Source organism: Haliotis rubra, unplaced genomic scaffold (assembly GCF_003918875.1).
Source record: "Haliotis rubra isolate DU_JTF1 unplaced genomic scaffold, ASM391887v1 Scf1095, whole genome shotgun sequence".
Taxonomy (NCBI): Eukaryota; Metazoa; Mollusca; class Gastropoda; order Lepetellida; family Haliotidae; genus Haliotis; species Haliotis rubra.
This window is the reverse complement of record NW_025764998.1, coordinates 83,849-100,904: the sequence shown is the minus strand read 5'-3', so window position 1 is coordinate 100,904 and position 17,056 is coordinate 83,849. Positions and strand designations below refer to the sequence as shown.

General features: G+C 39.8%; 1 protein-coding gene and 1 long non-coding RNA gene across 3 annotated transcripts in view; both read right to left on the bottom strand.

Annotated features, from left to right (window-relative positions):
• Positions 1–345: 345 nt before the first annotated feature.
• The window catches only part of LOC124283703 (caspase-3-like), a 32,341-nt gene continuing 15,630 nt past the window's right edge, over positions 346–17,056 (bottom strand). For both annotated transcript variants that reach the window (XM_046719717.1, XM_046719726.1), the window contains exons 3-9: positions 16,733–16,982; positions 15,354–15,460; positions 12,631–12,822; positions 12,150–12,366; positions 10,734–10,934; positions 7,845–7,954; positions 346–2,204 (exon numbers count right to left, since the gene is read on the bottom strand). In XM_046719717.1, coding sequence (XP_046575673.1) covers positions 2,040–2,204; positions 7,845–7,954; positions 10,734–10,934; positions 12,150–12,366; positions 12,631–12,822; positions 15,354–15,460; positions 16,733–16,982 — 1,242 coding nt within the window. In that variant the 3' untranslated portion in view covers positions 346–2,039. The remainder of the gene's footprint in view (positions 2,205–7,844; positions 7,955–10,733; positions 10,935–12,149; positions 12,367–12,630; positions 12,823–15,353; positions 15,461–16,732; positions 16,983–17,056) is intronic.
• Positions 9,041–10,241, bottom strand: LOC124283723. The gene is made up of 2 exons (XR_006900390.1): positions 9,964–10,241; positions 9,041–9,703 (listed from the first exon to the last, which is right to left on the bottom strand). It is a non-coding gene; the product is annotated as an uncharacterized LOC124283723 (long non-coding RNA).

Sequence of the window (17,056 nt, the reverse complement as noted above, 5' to 3'; positions counted from 1 at the left end):
TCGCCAACTCCTTGTTGTTCTCAAACTGCAGCAGTCTCAATTCTATAGTAATATCATAATACTACTTGTTTGTTTATTTGTTTAATGCTGCACTCAGCAATATTCCAGCTATATCGCAGCGATCTGTACATAATCGTGTCGAGAAGACAATCAAGTGATCAACAGCATAAGCATCGATCTGCACAACTGGGATAATATATGTTGCCAATGCATCAATAACTTTAAAAAGCTAGAAGCAAACTGCAGCCACAAATAAAACAAGCAGACAAGCAAAATACCCCCCAACCCCATAAATCAAAACATTATTTCCAGAACTCTGCATTCAAAACACACAAGGGAAGAAAATATATATCTCAAATTTATTTGCTTTTTTAAAATTCATAATGAAAACAGATACTGCATCCTGACCTATATAATATTATTCACCATCAAAAAGCCATGCATGAAAACAATATTTATTCAAGTGAGCTGCAGTGCCTTTGTGCTGTATTCTCTTTAACTGTGGATCCTCCTAAGCTCCACCAAGGTATGAAATCAATCTTCAGAGTACAAATAACTGTCAAGCTAATGATATCTGATGTACAGTCAATAGGGGTGTATATGAAATAAAAACAAGTTTCAGTCTCTATTATCAACTGACAAGAAACTTGAAACCGTGACCAAGTAAACAGTTAAAACATAAACTCAATGAAGCTGCAAGTCTGTACCCAAACAATAAATAAAATACAAAACAACACTCTATTTTGCGCTGCGTATTTATCAACGAAAGTCAATTACTAAACTATCGACAGTCACACATACTATCGATGCATCGATAGTTTTTCGTTTCCACAATCGATAACCGGTAATTGCTATCGGAGACTCAACAATTGCAATCCATCCATAGTTTGTCAAACATCCTTAGTCATCCGAGGTCTGCACAACTCAAACTGATGACTAAATATAGAATACAGAAGGACTTTTGAGAAAACCCTATGTTTGACGCATCAATGTTTGACACAACAGTGATTGACTGTACATGTATAGTCAACTTCTTAAACATGATCATTGTGAAAAGTTTCGCCAACCATACCGTCTGTTGTTAGATAAAAATCAGGATGTGCATTGGTTAGTAGGGCATATCATAATTACATAATAATAAACAATCTACAAGTTCCTGAAGCTGTAATATTTTCCAGTTGAAAAATAAATGCAACAACAGAACTGATCACAATGACCTGAAATTAATTAAATCTGGTAGACATGTGATTGTATCACTATCACATACTGATTGTGTCTCCAAAGACATTCAGCCCTCTCAAACACATTGTTACAATCCTAGGTAAACATAAGCATGAAAGATATTTATCATATAATATATATGAATGCAAAGGTAACATTGTTGCTAATGATATTGATGAGACATCATAACATGAAGAGGCACATTGTCATGTCAAGCTGAATTGTTGGTTTTGGGGTTGGCTTTGCAGTTAAAGTGTTTGCTTAGCAGGGTGATGGCCCGGTCAGATGTTTTGAGTCCCCACATGGGTAGTATGTGTAAAACCCAATTTTAGGTGTCTTCTGACTGCAACATTGAGAGAAGAATTGCTAAATGCTAAGGAAAACCATACCCACTAACTCACACAGCATTGCTGCAACCTCACGAGGATGGGAAAATGTGAAGGATCTATGTGAATTCCACTCAACCCAAACTGGCTTACACAGAATCTAAATCTTAGGTGAAATCAAACGATATCTTTGTGAGAACATGTTGCATCACAATACTCTGCAGACCATTGTGATGTCGTTGGTTACCATGACATCACAGTCAAATGACATCAATAACCTGTCCGTCTCTGAAGTTGGTTAGCTGTACTTTTTCATTCAAGACACTGACTGCTGTTATACGAACTATGAAGTAGGCAGAATGATTTTGGATGATCAAAAGAATCATATCCTTGTATCTTGATGTCCAATACATCAACAGATTTTAACGACATGTGCTAACATATCTGATATCAACAGACTCGATGATGAGTTTTTACAGTCCAGGAATGACATCAAGAGTTGGTTGGCTGCATTTGATTATGTGGACGGGCCTCTCCAGATACATCAACCTTCAGACCTGGGAAGAAGTACAACTTCTTTCTGAAGGAAGAATTAAAGATGGATACTTGTTTCAGGCCCTGGCCAAAGACCTCGCCTCGACTGACAAGGTTGTTAACCTGAAAAGAAAGAAGGAAACAATGCACAAAATTTCAGCTTTACTATTTCAGGGGCGGTGGGGATGCCTAGTGGTTAAAGCGTTCGCTTATCACGCTGAAGGCCCGGGTTCGATTCCCCAAATGGGTACAATTTGTGAAGCCCATTTCTGGTGTTCCCCCACCGTGATATTGTTGGAAAATTGCTAAAAGCGGCATAAAACTCAACACACTCACTCACTCACTTTGCTATTTCAAACAAATCCTATCTTAGACAAGCCAACGTCACTGCCAATACACCATTGGGATTTATACAAAAAGTCTCTTCTCCAATGAATATATGTTGCTGCTGCTATCTAACCAACAAATGAAGCCAAATGCTTGGTTTAAGTGAGAGGAAAGCAAGGAAGTTATTTGACTGATCACCAATCATTTAACAGTGCATGTTTCTTGCTTGAGAGCTTGTGCAGCTTGATAATATGTGCAGCTTGACAATATGTGCAGCTTGATAATATGCGAACCATGTTTACAAGCCCCCTGACTGGCGCTCTACATATTGCTTTAAAGGCAAACAATGAAAGGGTTCATACAGTGTTAATTTTCACAGATCACCCTTCTTTCAGTCAGTAGTTGTAGTAATAATAGCGAAAGAGTGAAGTTCTGAGTTGTAATTGTCTGAGTTTCGTAAACTGGAGTGAGGTAACTTGCAAGATTCCTGACATGCAACTGTTATGACAGCATTGGAGCATCATCAATATTCATGGTATTGGTCAGACCGCCTCCATGGTGTAGTGATTTGTGTGTCCGCCCAGAGAACAGGTTCGCTCCCATGCTGCGTCTTACCAAAAGAAAATATGGTACTTGTTCCCTGCCTGGCTCTCGGCATTAATGGGTACAACAAGGACTGGTCGGCTCGGAGTCAGTATATTGTGTCTGAGTGGGGTATTCATGCTTCACTGCGGCATGGTATCTCGGTGGGCTAGCACAATAAAACCAGCCTAAGTCTGGGCTAGTACAAGCTGCATACACACGCATGCATGTCGTCATATGAGCGAAATATTCTTCAGTACGATGATAAACCCCATTTCACACACCTCACCTTATGGTACTGGTCAACCCTCAATAATTCATGGTACTACCATTATCACTGCAGCTACTAACTTAACCCCCATGTACAATGAAGTATTGAAGTTCAACCTACAGATGAAGTATTGAACGTCAACCTTTACAGTGAAGTGAGTGAGTGAGTTTAGTTGTACGCCGCACTCAGCAATATTCCTGCTATATTGCAGCGGTCTGTAAATAATCGGATCTGGACCAGACAATCCAGGGATCAACAGCATGAACATCGATCTATGCAGTTGGGATACGATGACATGAGTCAACCCAGTCAACGAGCCTGACCCCCCAATCCCGTTAGTCGCCTCTTACGACAAGTGTGGGTTACTGAAGATCAATTCTAACCCGGACCTTCACGGGTCTACAGTGAAGTACTGAACCTATACAGTGAAGTATTGAAGGTGAACCTGTACAGTAAATGAGTGAGTGAGAATGGTTTTACGCCGCTCTTATCAATATTCCAGCAATATCACTGCGGGCAACACAAGAAATAGGCTTCACACATTGTACCCATGTGGGAAGCGAACCAGGTCTTCGGCGTGACGAGGGAACGCTTTAACCACTAGGCTACCCCACCACCCTCCTATACGGTGAAGTACTGAAGGTGAACCTATACAGTGAAGCTTTAAAGATGAACTCATACAATCAAGAATTGATACCTTCAATGGTGGGGTAGCCTAGTGGTTAAAGCGTTGGCTCGTCACGCTGAAGGCCCGGTGTAGCAGCCCAGAATAACCCCCCACCAGATTATACCCCAGGGTAAACTATGGGCTAGCCCAGTTTATACCCCGGGGGTATATTCTGGACCAGGCCAAAGTATACCCCTCCAGCCCAGACTATACCCCTAAAAAATTATGTAGACAATTCACTCAATATGAGTGTGTGACTCAGGGCAATGGTCTTGGTGTCATTTAAAGGAATTTGTAGGTGCATTTTATTTACATTACTGCATAAGACAAAATTTATGAATCATTTGTTTAGTGCCTCTCTGCGATGTGATATTTTCGACTTTACGTAACCCAGCCATGCTGATATATCATCAAGGTTAGTAGTTAGTTATCTGCTTTATCTGCTTTAACTAAGGTATTTCGTCGACGGGGAATTACACTTATTAAGAAATGAGGTGGAACCAAAAATAGAAAATTTGAGAGAAAACTGATTTGAAAAGTTAAAAAAACATATATACATATTTATTTAAGAAATACACTTCGCTCTACCACCATGTATAGTGTAATAAAACACACTTTTGCCCTGAACTATTATAGTTAAAGCACGAGGACGCTAACTGGCGCGCTGTTCTATTGATGTGTCTGCCCCCTACGTTAAGACGAACGTTACCAGAAAAAAACAAATGATAACAGTTTGATGACGGTTTATGTTCGGATTAAATATCTCTCTGAATTATTTTAATTACATCTGTCATTAACGTAAACCATATGGGGAAATATGAACGTTGCATTTCTACTACCAGCGTAAGTTTAGATCAGTAAATCCAGAGGAAGTTGAGTAGTCAAGCGACATTCCACAATTGCATTGTGGGAATGTAAACATTACGAACGTTACCGTGTCGCTGAAAACTTGTGAGTCGAAATGACACATTTTAACCGTCGTAAAACATAAACGTAATGTTTCCACCAGTGATGTTAGCTGCGTGAAGCAACAGCAAACCAAGAAACGGGATGCAACGATGTAGTTTACTGTAGGAGGCCGTACGAGGCGATGACAACTGACATGCATTGTGACGTCGCTTACATTGTGACGTAATGTAAAATGGTTCGATTACGAGGGGCACACTAGAATGGCGCAGTGACGGGATAACGTCATTCAATTGTTACGTCATCAAAAAACTATACCTTTATTGTCTGATAATGTATTTTTTCTCGATTGTTCTAACTGCTAGGCATCTTAGAAAACAATTTTAAGATGGTAAAAAGTGGAATTATTCTATTATTGTTTTGGGAGATTTGATGGTCTATGGAGATCATCAAGGTGTTTGTGGAATTATTTTATACCTACCTTCTTGTTGTGACACAAATTAGTTTGACTTTTAGAGAGAATACGTGTAAGTTAAAAAAATTAAACAAAACATTTTGACAAGTGTTAAACCAATCAAATGTGAAATGAGAAAGATTAAACCACATGCTACAAACACATTACATTGTAATAGAAACTCAACAACAACATGAACAGATTAACTACGGGCACACTCTACTCATCAACCTAATTAGGGCTGTACCATTTTGGAGGTGGGTGTTGTCTTAATTAATACCCTACTCCACTGTCTAACTAATGAGAGATAACCGGTGTGAGAAGGGACTGGTGTGAGAGTAGGGGCTGAGAAGGGACTGGTGTGAGTAGGGGCTGGTATTTGTTTATCAATATGAATGAGTGACTCTGGAGACTGATCTCGGTGTCATGTACAGGTATTTAAAAGTGCATTTCATTTGATTTCCTATATCGCATTCAACATGGATGACAACCTCTATACCCCGATCTTGAACTACTACACCAGCTCTGATAAGAAGTATCCTAAGCACATCTATGACCTGGATCCTGACACCCGTTTGAATGCGAAGTCACATTTTCGGCAAACTGCAAAACCATTTCGGTTAGCAAACGGAATTGTCTTTCGTGGTGAAAGAGAAGTGCTCATGAAAAGCCGCCTACCCAGCATCCTGAAAGCATGCCATGACAACCCAGCTACAGGTGGACACTTTGGCAGAGATAAAACCTTCGGCAAAATATCCTCGCGTTATTATTGGAAAGGTATGAAGAACGACGTGCAAGAATATGTCAAGACGTGTGCTTTGTCATCAACCCGAAAGTCAACACAGAAGCACCACCACTACACTACCCGGATAAAAGTGCAAAGTCCGTTGCTCTGTTTCTTTTCCATGTCATCTGTCGACTGGGCTGCATGGACACATTGATCAGTGATCAAGGACGTGAATTCGTTAACAAAGTGATTGACTCACTCATGGACCATTTCCAGACGGATCATCGCATAACCTCGGCGTACCATCCTCAGTCAAACGGCCAGCGGGAACGTGACAACAGGACTTTAAAGGCGGCTCTGAGTAAACTTGTCAATGACCAAGTTGATGATTGGGACCAATACATTCCTGGCGTCTTGTTCGCATACCACACATCAGTCCATGCTTCGACGAAATGCACACCATTTGAGGTGATGTACGCCCGCCCAGCCAAGCTACCGATAGACCTGAAACCGACCGCGGGGAATGATGGCATCTTCACCTAATACGGCATGCCCAGAAGTGTTGCAAACCATCATTGATCTACACAAAGGCATCTGTTCCACTGTTTCCAACAATATCTCCAATGCACAGGATCGCCAGAAAGAAAACTACGATCGACGACACACCAGCAACAAGAGATAGCTGTTGGATCAACAGTGTACATCAAGAATAACCAACGAGTCCAGAGGATTGGAGCCACGCTGGACTGGACCATACTCCGTCGTCCAGACATTGACCAAAGGTTGTGTGAAGCTACAGAAAACCAACAAGATCCTGAACAACACATACCACGCCAGTAACCTCAAAATCTACTCCGATGACCCACCCACTAACGACAACGCCGAAAGCCCCAGTGATTCGAAGCAACGAAAAAGACTCAGAGATGAACTGGAGTCAGGCGGCCATACAGACCTTACTACCAAACAAATCAAGTCAACCCGTTTGTTCAACCCTATCCCCCAAAATGCTCGAAGGAATTTGGCTGCTGCATTAGGCCTGAACTCTTCAAAGGACATTTACTACGGAAGATCAACAGACTTGACAGCACCCCGACGGACATACAGAACCAAAGGCGACGGCAACTGCTACTTCCGCTGCATCAGTTACAGCCTGACAGGATCCGAAGACAGTCACAGCACTATCCGAGATCGAGTGGTTCAGCATATGAACAATGACATTAATGATGAACTAAAACATTTCCTGAACCAAAATGTCAATGAGTACATCACAGATTCGGGAATTTCACGAGATGGAGTGTGGGCAACAGATGCAGAAGTTATGTTATAGTCTGGGCTAGCCCAGTTTAACCCCGGGTATAGTCTGGGACAGGGGTATACTCTGGCCTGTTACACCGGATCTTCACAGGTATAACCATAGGATAATGTGTCTGTGTCTAGTTTACTTTGGAAGACCATTTTACAGTCTCTGAATGGCATTTAGATGTGATACACACATAAAGGCACGAATTTATGAATGTCATCTTCTTTGTCTTGAGGGACAACATTTTGGAGTACATCCTTACTCCTTAACCATTTACCACGTTCAAGTTGCATCCATAAATTCTTGCCTTTACCATTTTTACACATTCTATGTTCCCCTTTTCACAATCGAAACACAGAACTATCTTGCCATGTTTACATGAAATAGTTCTGAGTATGATGTGACAGCCTTGTAACATTCTAGATAAAACAGATACTGATTTCTTTCTCACATGACGATATCAAGCTGTCGCCAGTTTCTCTAACTAAACTAACTATGGCCAGACTACAGACAAGATATCAACTCTAACCTTTGTCATCATTGACACAAGATCTTCTGAGCGGGCATACTTCTGAAAGATGTAGGTTATCGCCTGTACAAACCATGTGCCTCTCATTGTGTTTCGGTAAGACAGATAATCTGGAAGAAACAAATATGAAGCAAACATGAGCTCGACTTCCAGCTATAGTGTGGAAGTTGGACTTGTGGAAGTTTCTTCAATGCCATTCCCTGAAAACCCAGAAACCAGCTCATACACATAGGACTTCTATAGCTTGAATTGTTAAATCAAACAAAAAATCCTAACTTACAAAGCCCATAACACACCATGTACAGCATTCTCTTCCCACAGAGGTTACTTGTCATATCTTACTACGAACCTCTGTTCTAATACGGGCATATTTCCCGGTTCTCGTAAAATCCCCTAGTGGCAAAAGATCGCAACACGAATTATCTCCCTTCTTTCTATCCAATCAGAACACATGTTACATCGACTTAGATTCAACTTGACTAACACAAGCAAATGTGGGGCCACAAATATCCCCCATCTGCTGGGGACTTGTGTTGATGTTACACACAAGACTAGCAAGGCTAGCTTGTCCGTTGTCAACGAGGGCGATGGAGACGCCACTGATCCGCCATAACATGACTGAGTTCTGTCTAGAAGAAATGTTTGCGCATCGCGCAGGGGAAGAGGTTTAGTTTTCTCGAAGCATACGGAAATTACCGAGGCCTTGCGAATGATCACTTTTGAAACGTCGCTGATTGCACATCTAAATCTGATTGTCTCCAATCACGAGTCTTGAACGCTCACACCATGAAAGGGCCGTATTAGAACAGAGGTTACGTAGGAAGATATGACAGGGGTAACCGCTGTGGGAAGAGAATGCATGTACAGTGAAAGGCCCTGTTTGTTGACTTTTTCTCTGGGAGCAGTTTGGCTCCTGAGTGAAAAACCTGTGAAGCCAACTAGTTTATTATTATGCACAATATCATGTGTTTTATTAATAAAACTCTACTCTATGCAGTCTGATCTTGTCAATGTTTGGGAACTTTGACTCATTTAAAATTACACTTGCCTTACACAAAATGTGTTATTCAAGCAAATTCTGGATTCAAGGTACCAAAAATTCAAGCTCTTGTTAGATGAATGCCAACTGAGATCTTTCCGTGAACCTGTACACAATACCCACTACACCAGCCCTATTGACTGACTTGCTGACTTTTCATTGTTCTGTTGTACCCACAACCATTTGTGCTAGCAGGCTTTGGTTGTACCAAATGTTTTTTTCAGATTCTTGAGCTGGTTTCAAGTTCAACATATTTGTCAGATGAACCATAGCCAATAGATCCCAACCACACCTATTTCTTTACTCACTCTTTTGACCATCAAAACTAGACTGTTGCGATACCCGGTGTTATCACTGACAATACTACAAGCACCTATTAGAAGATAAACACGTTAACCCATTAGAGACATGGACTAGACTGCTGCAATAACTGGTGTTATCACTGACAATACTACAAGCACCTATTAGAAGATAAACACGTTAACCCATTACAGACATGGACTCTAGACTGCTGCAATAACTGGTGTTATCACTGACAATACTACAAGCACCTATTAGAAGATAAACACGTTAACCCATTACAGACATGGACTAGACTGCTGCAATAACTGGTGTTATCACTGACAATACTACAAGCACCTATTAGAAGATAAACACGTTAACCCATTACAGACATGGACTCTAGACTGCTGCAATAACTGGTGTTATCACTGACAATACTACAAGCACCTATTAGAAGATAAACACGTTAACCCATTACAGACATGGACTAGACTGCTGCAATAACTGGTGTTGTTATCACTGACAATACTACAAGCACCTATTACTATAAACACGTTAGCCCATTACAGACATGGACTAGACTGCTGCAATAACTGGTGTTATCACTGACAATACTACAAGCACCTATTACTATAAACACGTTAACCCATTACAGACATGGACTAGACTGCTGCAATAACTGGTGTTATCACTGACAATACTACAAGCACCTATTACTATAAACACGTTAACCCATTACAGACATGGACTCTAGACTGCTGCAATAACTGGTGTTATCACTGACAATACTACAAGCACCTATTAGAAGATAAACACGTTAACCCATTACAGACATGGACTAGACTGCTGCAATAACTGGTGTTATCACTGACAATACTACAAGCACCTATTACTATAAACACGTTAGCCCATTACAGACATGGACTAGACTGCTGCAATAACTGGTGTTATCACTGACAATACTACAAGCACCTATTACTATAAACACGTTAACCCATTACAGACATGGACTAGACTGCTGCAATAACTGGTGTTATCACTGACAATACTACAAGCACCTATTACTATAAACACGTTAACCCATTACAGACATGGACTCTAGACTGCTGCAATAACTGGTGTTATCACTGACAATACTACAAGCACCTATTACTATAAACACGTTAACCTATTACAGACATGGACTAGACTGTTGAAAATAACTGGTGTTATCACTGACAATACTACAAGCACCTATTACTATAAACACGTTAGCCCATTACAGACATGGACTAGACTGCTGCAATAACTGGTGTTATCACTGACAATACTACAAGCACCTATTACTATAAACACGTTAACCCATTACAGACATGGACTAGACTGCTGCAATAACTGGTGTTATCACTGACAATACTTAAAGCACTGACAATACTTAAAGCACCTATTAGAAGATATACACGTTAACCCATTACAGACATGGACTAGACTGCTGCAATAACTGGTGTTATCACTGACAATACTTAAAGCACCTATTGGAAGATAAACACGTTAACCCACTAAGCACATGGACTGAACAGTTTTATTACCTGGTGTTGTGGCAAAAGCTACAAACGTGTCTGCTCTGGTTCCAAGGTTTTCTTCAGCAACTGAATCTGTCTGTGTTTCACACTGCACCTGTGATTTTGACCCTGCCTTTGTTTCATCCTTTAACCCCAGTTTCTGAAGCTTGAGACTGATTTCAGACACAGACGGCTCTGGGTCTCCAGCACTGCCTCTATCTTTCTTTGCTGCAGTACAAAACAGCAGAAGTAGTAAAATAAAACAAGGATATGTTTGTCTGTTGTTTGATGCCGGACTCAGCAATATTCCAGCTTTATGGCGGCAGTCTGTAAATAATCAAGTTTGGACCAGACAATCCAGTGATCAACAACATGCACATGGATCTATACAATTAGTGAGTGAGTGAGTGAGTTTAGTTTTACGCCGCACTCAGCAATATTCCAGCTATATGGCGGCGGTCTGTAAATAATCGAGTCTGGACCAGACAATCCAGTGATCAACAGCATGAGCATCGATCTGCGCAATTGGGAACCAATGACATGTGTCAACCAAGTCAGCGAAACTGACCACCCGATCCCGTTAGTCGCCTTTTACGACAAGATAGTCGCCTTTTTATGGCAAGCACATGGGTTGCTGAAGACCTATTCTACCCCGGATCTTCACGGGTCCTATACAATTGGGATACGATGACATGTGTCAACTAAGTCAGCAAGCCTGACCACCCGATCCCATTAGTCGCCTCTTATGACAAGCATGGGTTGCTAAAGATCAATTTTACCCAGATCTTCAAGAGTTACATGATGAGGAATAAACACATGTATTCTGTTATATGTTTTCAAAAGAAGCAAAGAGTGAGTGAGTGAGTATGGTTTTACGCTGCTTTTAGCAATATTCCAGCAATATCACGGCGGGGGACACCAGAAATGGGCTTCACACAATGTGCCCATGTGGGGATTCGAACCCGGGTCTTCGGCGTGACGAGCCAACGCTTTAACCTCTATGCTACCCCACCGCCCCAGAAGCAAAGAGAGCAACAAACCCTTTTAAATTTGAATATTACAGGGATCAATGGTATGGGTAACACACACAAACACCACATACTTATTTCAACAATGTCAAGTGACTAGAGCTGTGACGATATATCATAGTATTTGATAATTGTGATACATTTTCTGACAATAAATATATCGATACTTTTTTTCGTATCGTGATATGTATCGTTGACCTAAAAACTGTGAATTTTCACTAGAAATTGGCGGTTATGTCAAAATTTACACTGTTACTTGTTATCAAAATACACTGTTTTAAAGATAGCATATCGTGAAAGGCATCGAATCGTATCGTTCCAAGATATCACCATACATATTGTATCGTGACATTTCTGTATCATCACATCTCTACAAGTGACCTCAATAAAATCACATTAAGTCATTTGTACTTACTGCCCTGACACGCCTGTATGAAGAAAAGTTTCGGCTTCCCGACAAGTGTTTGACAGTTCTGACCATTAAACATATCAGTGATTTCCTGTATGTTGGCAACCTCGCCGTCAACCCCATACACGCCTCCTCCAGTCCCATGGGACAAGATGACACACGCGAAACAGTCATAGCCGTCATGATCGAGCTGTCTCTCTTCAACCAGCACTTCTATGATTTTCTGAAAAGGCATTAAGAGTCAAAAGGTTAGTTTAAAGGTCATTTAGCTCACCTGGTCATATGTTACCATATGCATTTTATCAGAATCAGTATTGGGGTATTTTTGTGAGAAATAACACAAAACAGTCATAGTTGTCATGATTGACCTGCCTCAGTTTATCCAATACTGACATAATCCCCTGAAAACAACTGAAAAGGTATTATTTTCTGGTAACTACGCACTGCCTCATACTGTAAGGGTGTCAAGAATAAAAACGCCTTTTACCTCCTTTGTGAGATTTGTCTTGGTGACTGTTTTAAAACTCAACTTCTCAAACAGCATATCGACAGATGTTGCATCTACATCCGACCCCTGTCTATCGTCAAGTGGCAGCTGTTTCTTATTCCTTGCACTGCTGAAGTTCACATTGTTGATTATCAAAAGACGTCCCCTTGGGTTCTTTTGCATACAGTAATACTGAAACAGTCACAGGTAGAACGATGTAATAGTGGAAACCAAAACATCACATATTCACAGGTTCAAACATCACCATGACAGTATATTCATGTCAATGCCTTCAAAAGTAAAGGCATCACCATGACAGTATTCATGTCAATGTCTCAGTGTTGTCTAGGGTTAAACCATCACCATGACAGTATTCATGTCAATGTCTCAGTGTTGTCTACGGTTAAGATCTCAACATGACAGTATTCATGTCAAAGTCTCAGTGTTGTCTAAGGTTAAGACATCGGCATGACAGTATTCATGTCAATGTGTCAGTGTTGTCTTGGGTTAAGGCATCACCATGACAGTATTCATGTCAATGTCTCAGTGTTGTCTTGGGTTAAGACATCACCATGACAGTATTAATGTCAATGTCTCAGTGTTGTCTTTGGTTAAGGCATCACCATGACAGTATTCATGTCAATGTCTCAGTGTTGTCTTGGGTTAAGGTATCACCATGACAGTATTCATGTCAATGTCTCAGTGTTGTCTTGGGTTAAGGCATCACCATCACAGTATTCATGTCAATGTCTCAGTGTTGTCTTGGGTTAAGACATCTCCATGACAGTATTCATGTCAATGTCTCAGTGTTTTCTAGGGTTAAGATCTCAACATGACAGTATTCATGTCAATGTCTCAGTGTTGTCTTGGGTTAAGACATCTCCATGACAGTATTCATGTCAATGTCTCAGTGTTTTTTAGGGTTAAAACATTGGCATCGCAGCAATCATTGGCTTCATTTTACACTTTCATGAAAGCCAAAAATGTTTATCCTTGATAATAGTTATTTCCTAGCTTTGCATCCAAAACAGGGCTGTAACTTATCACCGATGTCTATCACTGCCAGGAAAAAACAATGGCATTTGAAAGCTTATTTTATTCATGCCACTTAAAAAAAATAGGGTCGGCACCAGAATTCAAGGGTCAGTCTATCTACAAATGGAACAGTACCGGTACTACATTCAGGGGAAGAGGAAACCTCTTTTGTGGCAAAGGAGACAATACTTCAATGAAGGGAGCTCATCTAAAGTACTGTCGGAAATGCTAGAAAAATGCTTTTTAGCCTTAATATCTTTACAAAGGTGATAAATGTATTATGTTGTCAATATATCAACTCACCTATAGTGTACCTAATTTTTATTTCAATTGATTTAACATTCCCATGGATTTAAAGGGCAGTTTACAGGAGAGAATTTGGTACCAAAACAACAACTTAAGATTTTTTCAGAGTTCAACAACAGAAATCTGAAATAGTCTTTACATTTATGCTAATAATACAGGTGGTGTAAAAATATAAATTAACGTTTTTCTTAAACAAATAAATGTTGAATGTTTGTGTTACTTTACTTAATTATTGTTTCTTTATTGAAGAAATATTAATATAAATGTTAAGTCTTGATAAATAAGTTTCCCGTCATGCATGCACATCTTTATCACAGCCTTCACTATGGCCAACTATTTGCAGACGATTGTTGCAAAGGTTTATAAGTTTTTTGTGCTTGAAAAATACAGAGGTAAACCTTTCATTAGTATAGAAATGGTTTAAAACAGAACTTGTAGAGCTGTTGGTATGTCTTACCAACAAGTTTACAATATTGTAAACAAATCAGACAAGACAGGGACCGTCTCAAAAGCAAAACCGGGACGTAAAACCATCCTTGACAACTTTGACATGGGAGTACTTAGACGGGCGGGTCTACAAACTTTAGGAGAAGAAAAATATATATATTCTAAAGAAGCTACACCAGTGACTTTGTTAAATCTTTGGCCAATGTTCACAACTAGATTAAACTGACTGAATTACATCCATATTTTTGCAATGAAATATACTGTTGACATGCAAAACATTTATTAAAACGTTGCACATTTCTACAATCAATCGATAAGATAACACAAGTGATAGGATTCTTTCCAAGGTACAGTAATTCGTATGTTTATTTCAAAACAAACCCACATACACAAATGATCCCTCACATAACCAATACGTATACTATACGTACACATATTCAACAATTTGAAGGAAACATCTATTGAGATGACCCCTCGCCCGAGCATGTGCTCAGGTGTCAATTTCACCTGTCAATACCGTGCATGCCGATGACGTAACACAGGCAGTTAATGTTTGTATCAAATAACGTCCCCCTACCCCTTATTTTTGGTATTTTCATCAGTAAAAACGCATTTTAGGGCATGTCTCAAAATTTATTCCCTCGGTCTACATTAGGTAGATGTTTCTTAAAGTGATATTTGCTATTTAAGTAACTGTAATACCTCTGAATTTTAAATATAACTCAAAAAGCATTTTTCTAGCATTTCCGACAGTACTTTAATAATGCACAGTGACTGAAATTGCTACATTATAAGTCCAAAGTTTAGCAACGGTTTTCTTTTGCAATAGTATTTGCAAGGTTGGTAAGAAATAAATAAAAAATGATTGTCTCTGTACCCGTGGCTGATTTCTATGGCCAAAAGATAGATATAGTATTTGGGATATATGATCTTACCGAACCAGCTGTACCAGACTTCACAAATTTATTCCACATATTTGTATCTTCGTTTGGAACCGGCAAAACATCAACAAATAATGGATTGTAGTTTTGATCAGGCCAGTCTGAAACATACATGTATAAGCAGTAAGATAAAACATCAATCTCAGTTTATCAAAACTATTCAAAGCAAAAGTAAAAGTAAAGATGGTTACCAAAGGGAGGTTGAAAGACCCAGGTTCAATTCACCACATGGGTACAATGTGTGGAGCTCATTTCTGGAGTCCCCTGCTGTGATATTGCTGGAATATTGATAAAAGTACTGTAAAACTATACTCGCTCTCTAAAGCAGAATGCTTGGACAGTGTTCGCGGTAGGTTTTGTACCAGTGCGTACAGAAATAAAATTACATATATGTGGTCCAAATCTTTAGCGTGTGAAATGTTCATTGCAATAACATCATTATCATAACAGATAATTATAATTATAAGCATTAACCTACGTTCCAGTAATGAATGATCATTATAAGACTGTGGTTTGCCTATACTGTATGTTGAAGTCACTACCTGACTACCGACGATTGTTAATAGTGGTTTTACATATCGATCTATTACTGATATTATTATTTGCACCATCGAGTGTCCCCAGAAACCTCTGCAGCTAAAAATTGACAACCGAGTGGATCAACAGTCAGGGCTCGATTTAGTGCTTTGTTACTTGCACTGGTGCAACCCAATTTTAGAAAGTGCAACATAGCTATGAGTCTAACTTGCACCAGGTGCAGGTCAATTTGTGGGTGGGTAAACTTCTGAATAAACATCTAAATAATTCAATAGCATATTTCATTCATTACATATTACCATAAAAGCAGTGCATCTGGAATTTGGCTTGTGTAACTAGGTTTTTATCTCAGGTTGCACCTGGTGCAAGTAGGTTATCATCTCTTAAATCGAGCTCTGACAGGAGAGTCACCACAATGATTGTTCATCATCATACCACACAACAAAAGTGTGAAACTTTAAACAGAAACCACAATGAAATAACAACTAATTACATCAAACATCATTCGTGATTATTGTCGGACTTGTGGCAGCCATGCTCAAGTTGCTAAATAGAGATTAATTCCCGAGGATAGCTGTCATATTGTATTTACAACATGAGTGACTGAAAGATGATATTTCCTGAGGAAGAGTGAGGGAAATATCATGTTTCTGGCACGAGTGCTGTACATAGTAAAAGGTTATGAATGAAAACAGTAGTTCCGCAACCAAACGTCATGTGATTGTCTCAAAGGGCCAATAGAATGGCCTTGGGTTTATTACACGTGTGCTATGTATCGAAAATATGTCATCACTTATTTTAACACATATGGATAATAACAGTACTTGTACACTCACATCTTGGTAGGTCATCCTCCACTGGGGATGCGACATACGTAGCTTGTTGTGGGGCCATGGGTGCACTTTGTCCAGCCTGTCTGTCTGCTGCCATGGCTGCCAGTCCTTGTCCAGGCTTTAAGCGATCAGCAGCAATGTATTCAGAACATGCAATCAGGACATTGAAGAAATCGTCAAACGCATACTGCCCCCTTCGTGGCAGTAAATCAAGCAAAGCTCTTTTTTTCTCTGTTTTTGTTGATCGTCCTTCCTGATAAAGAAAAATAAAAAAAATAAAGGTAATGAATCATATTGATTGATTGATAGCTTTTGTCAATGCAGCAC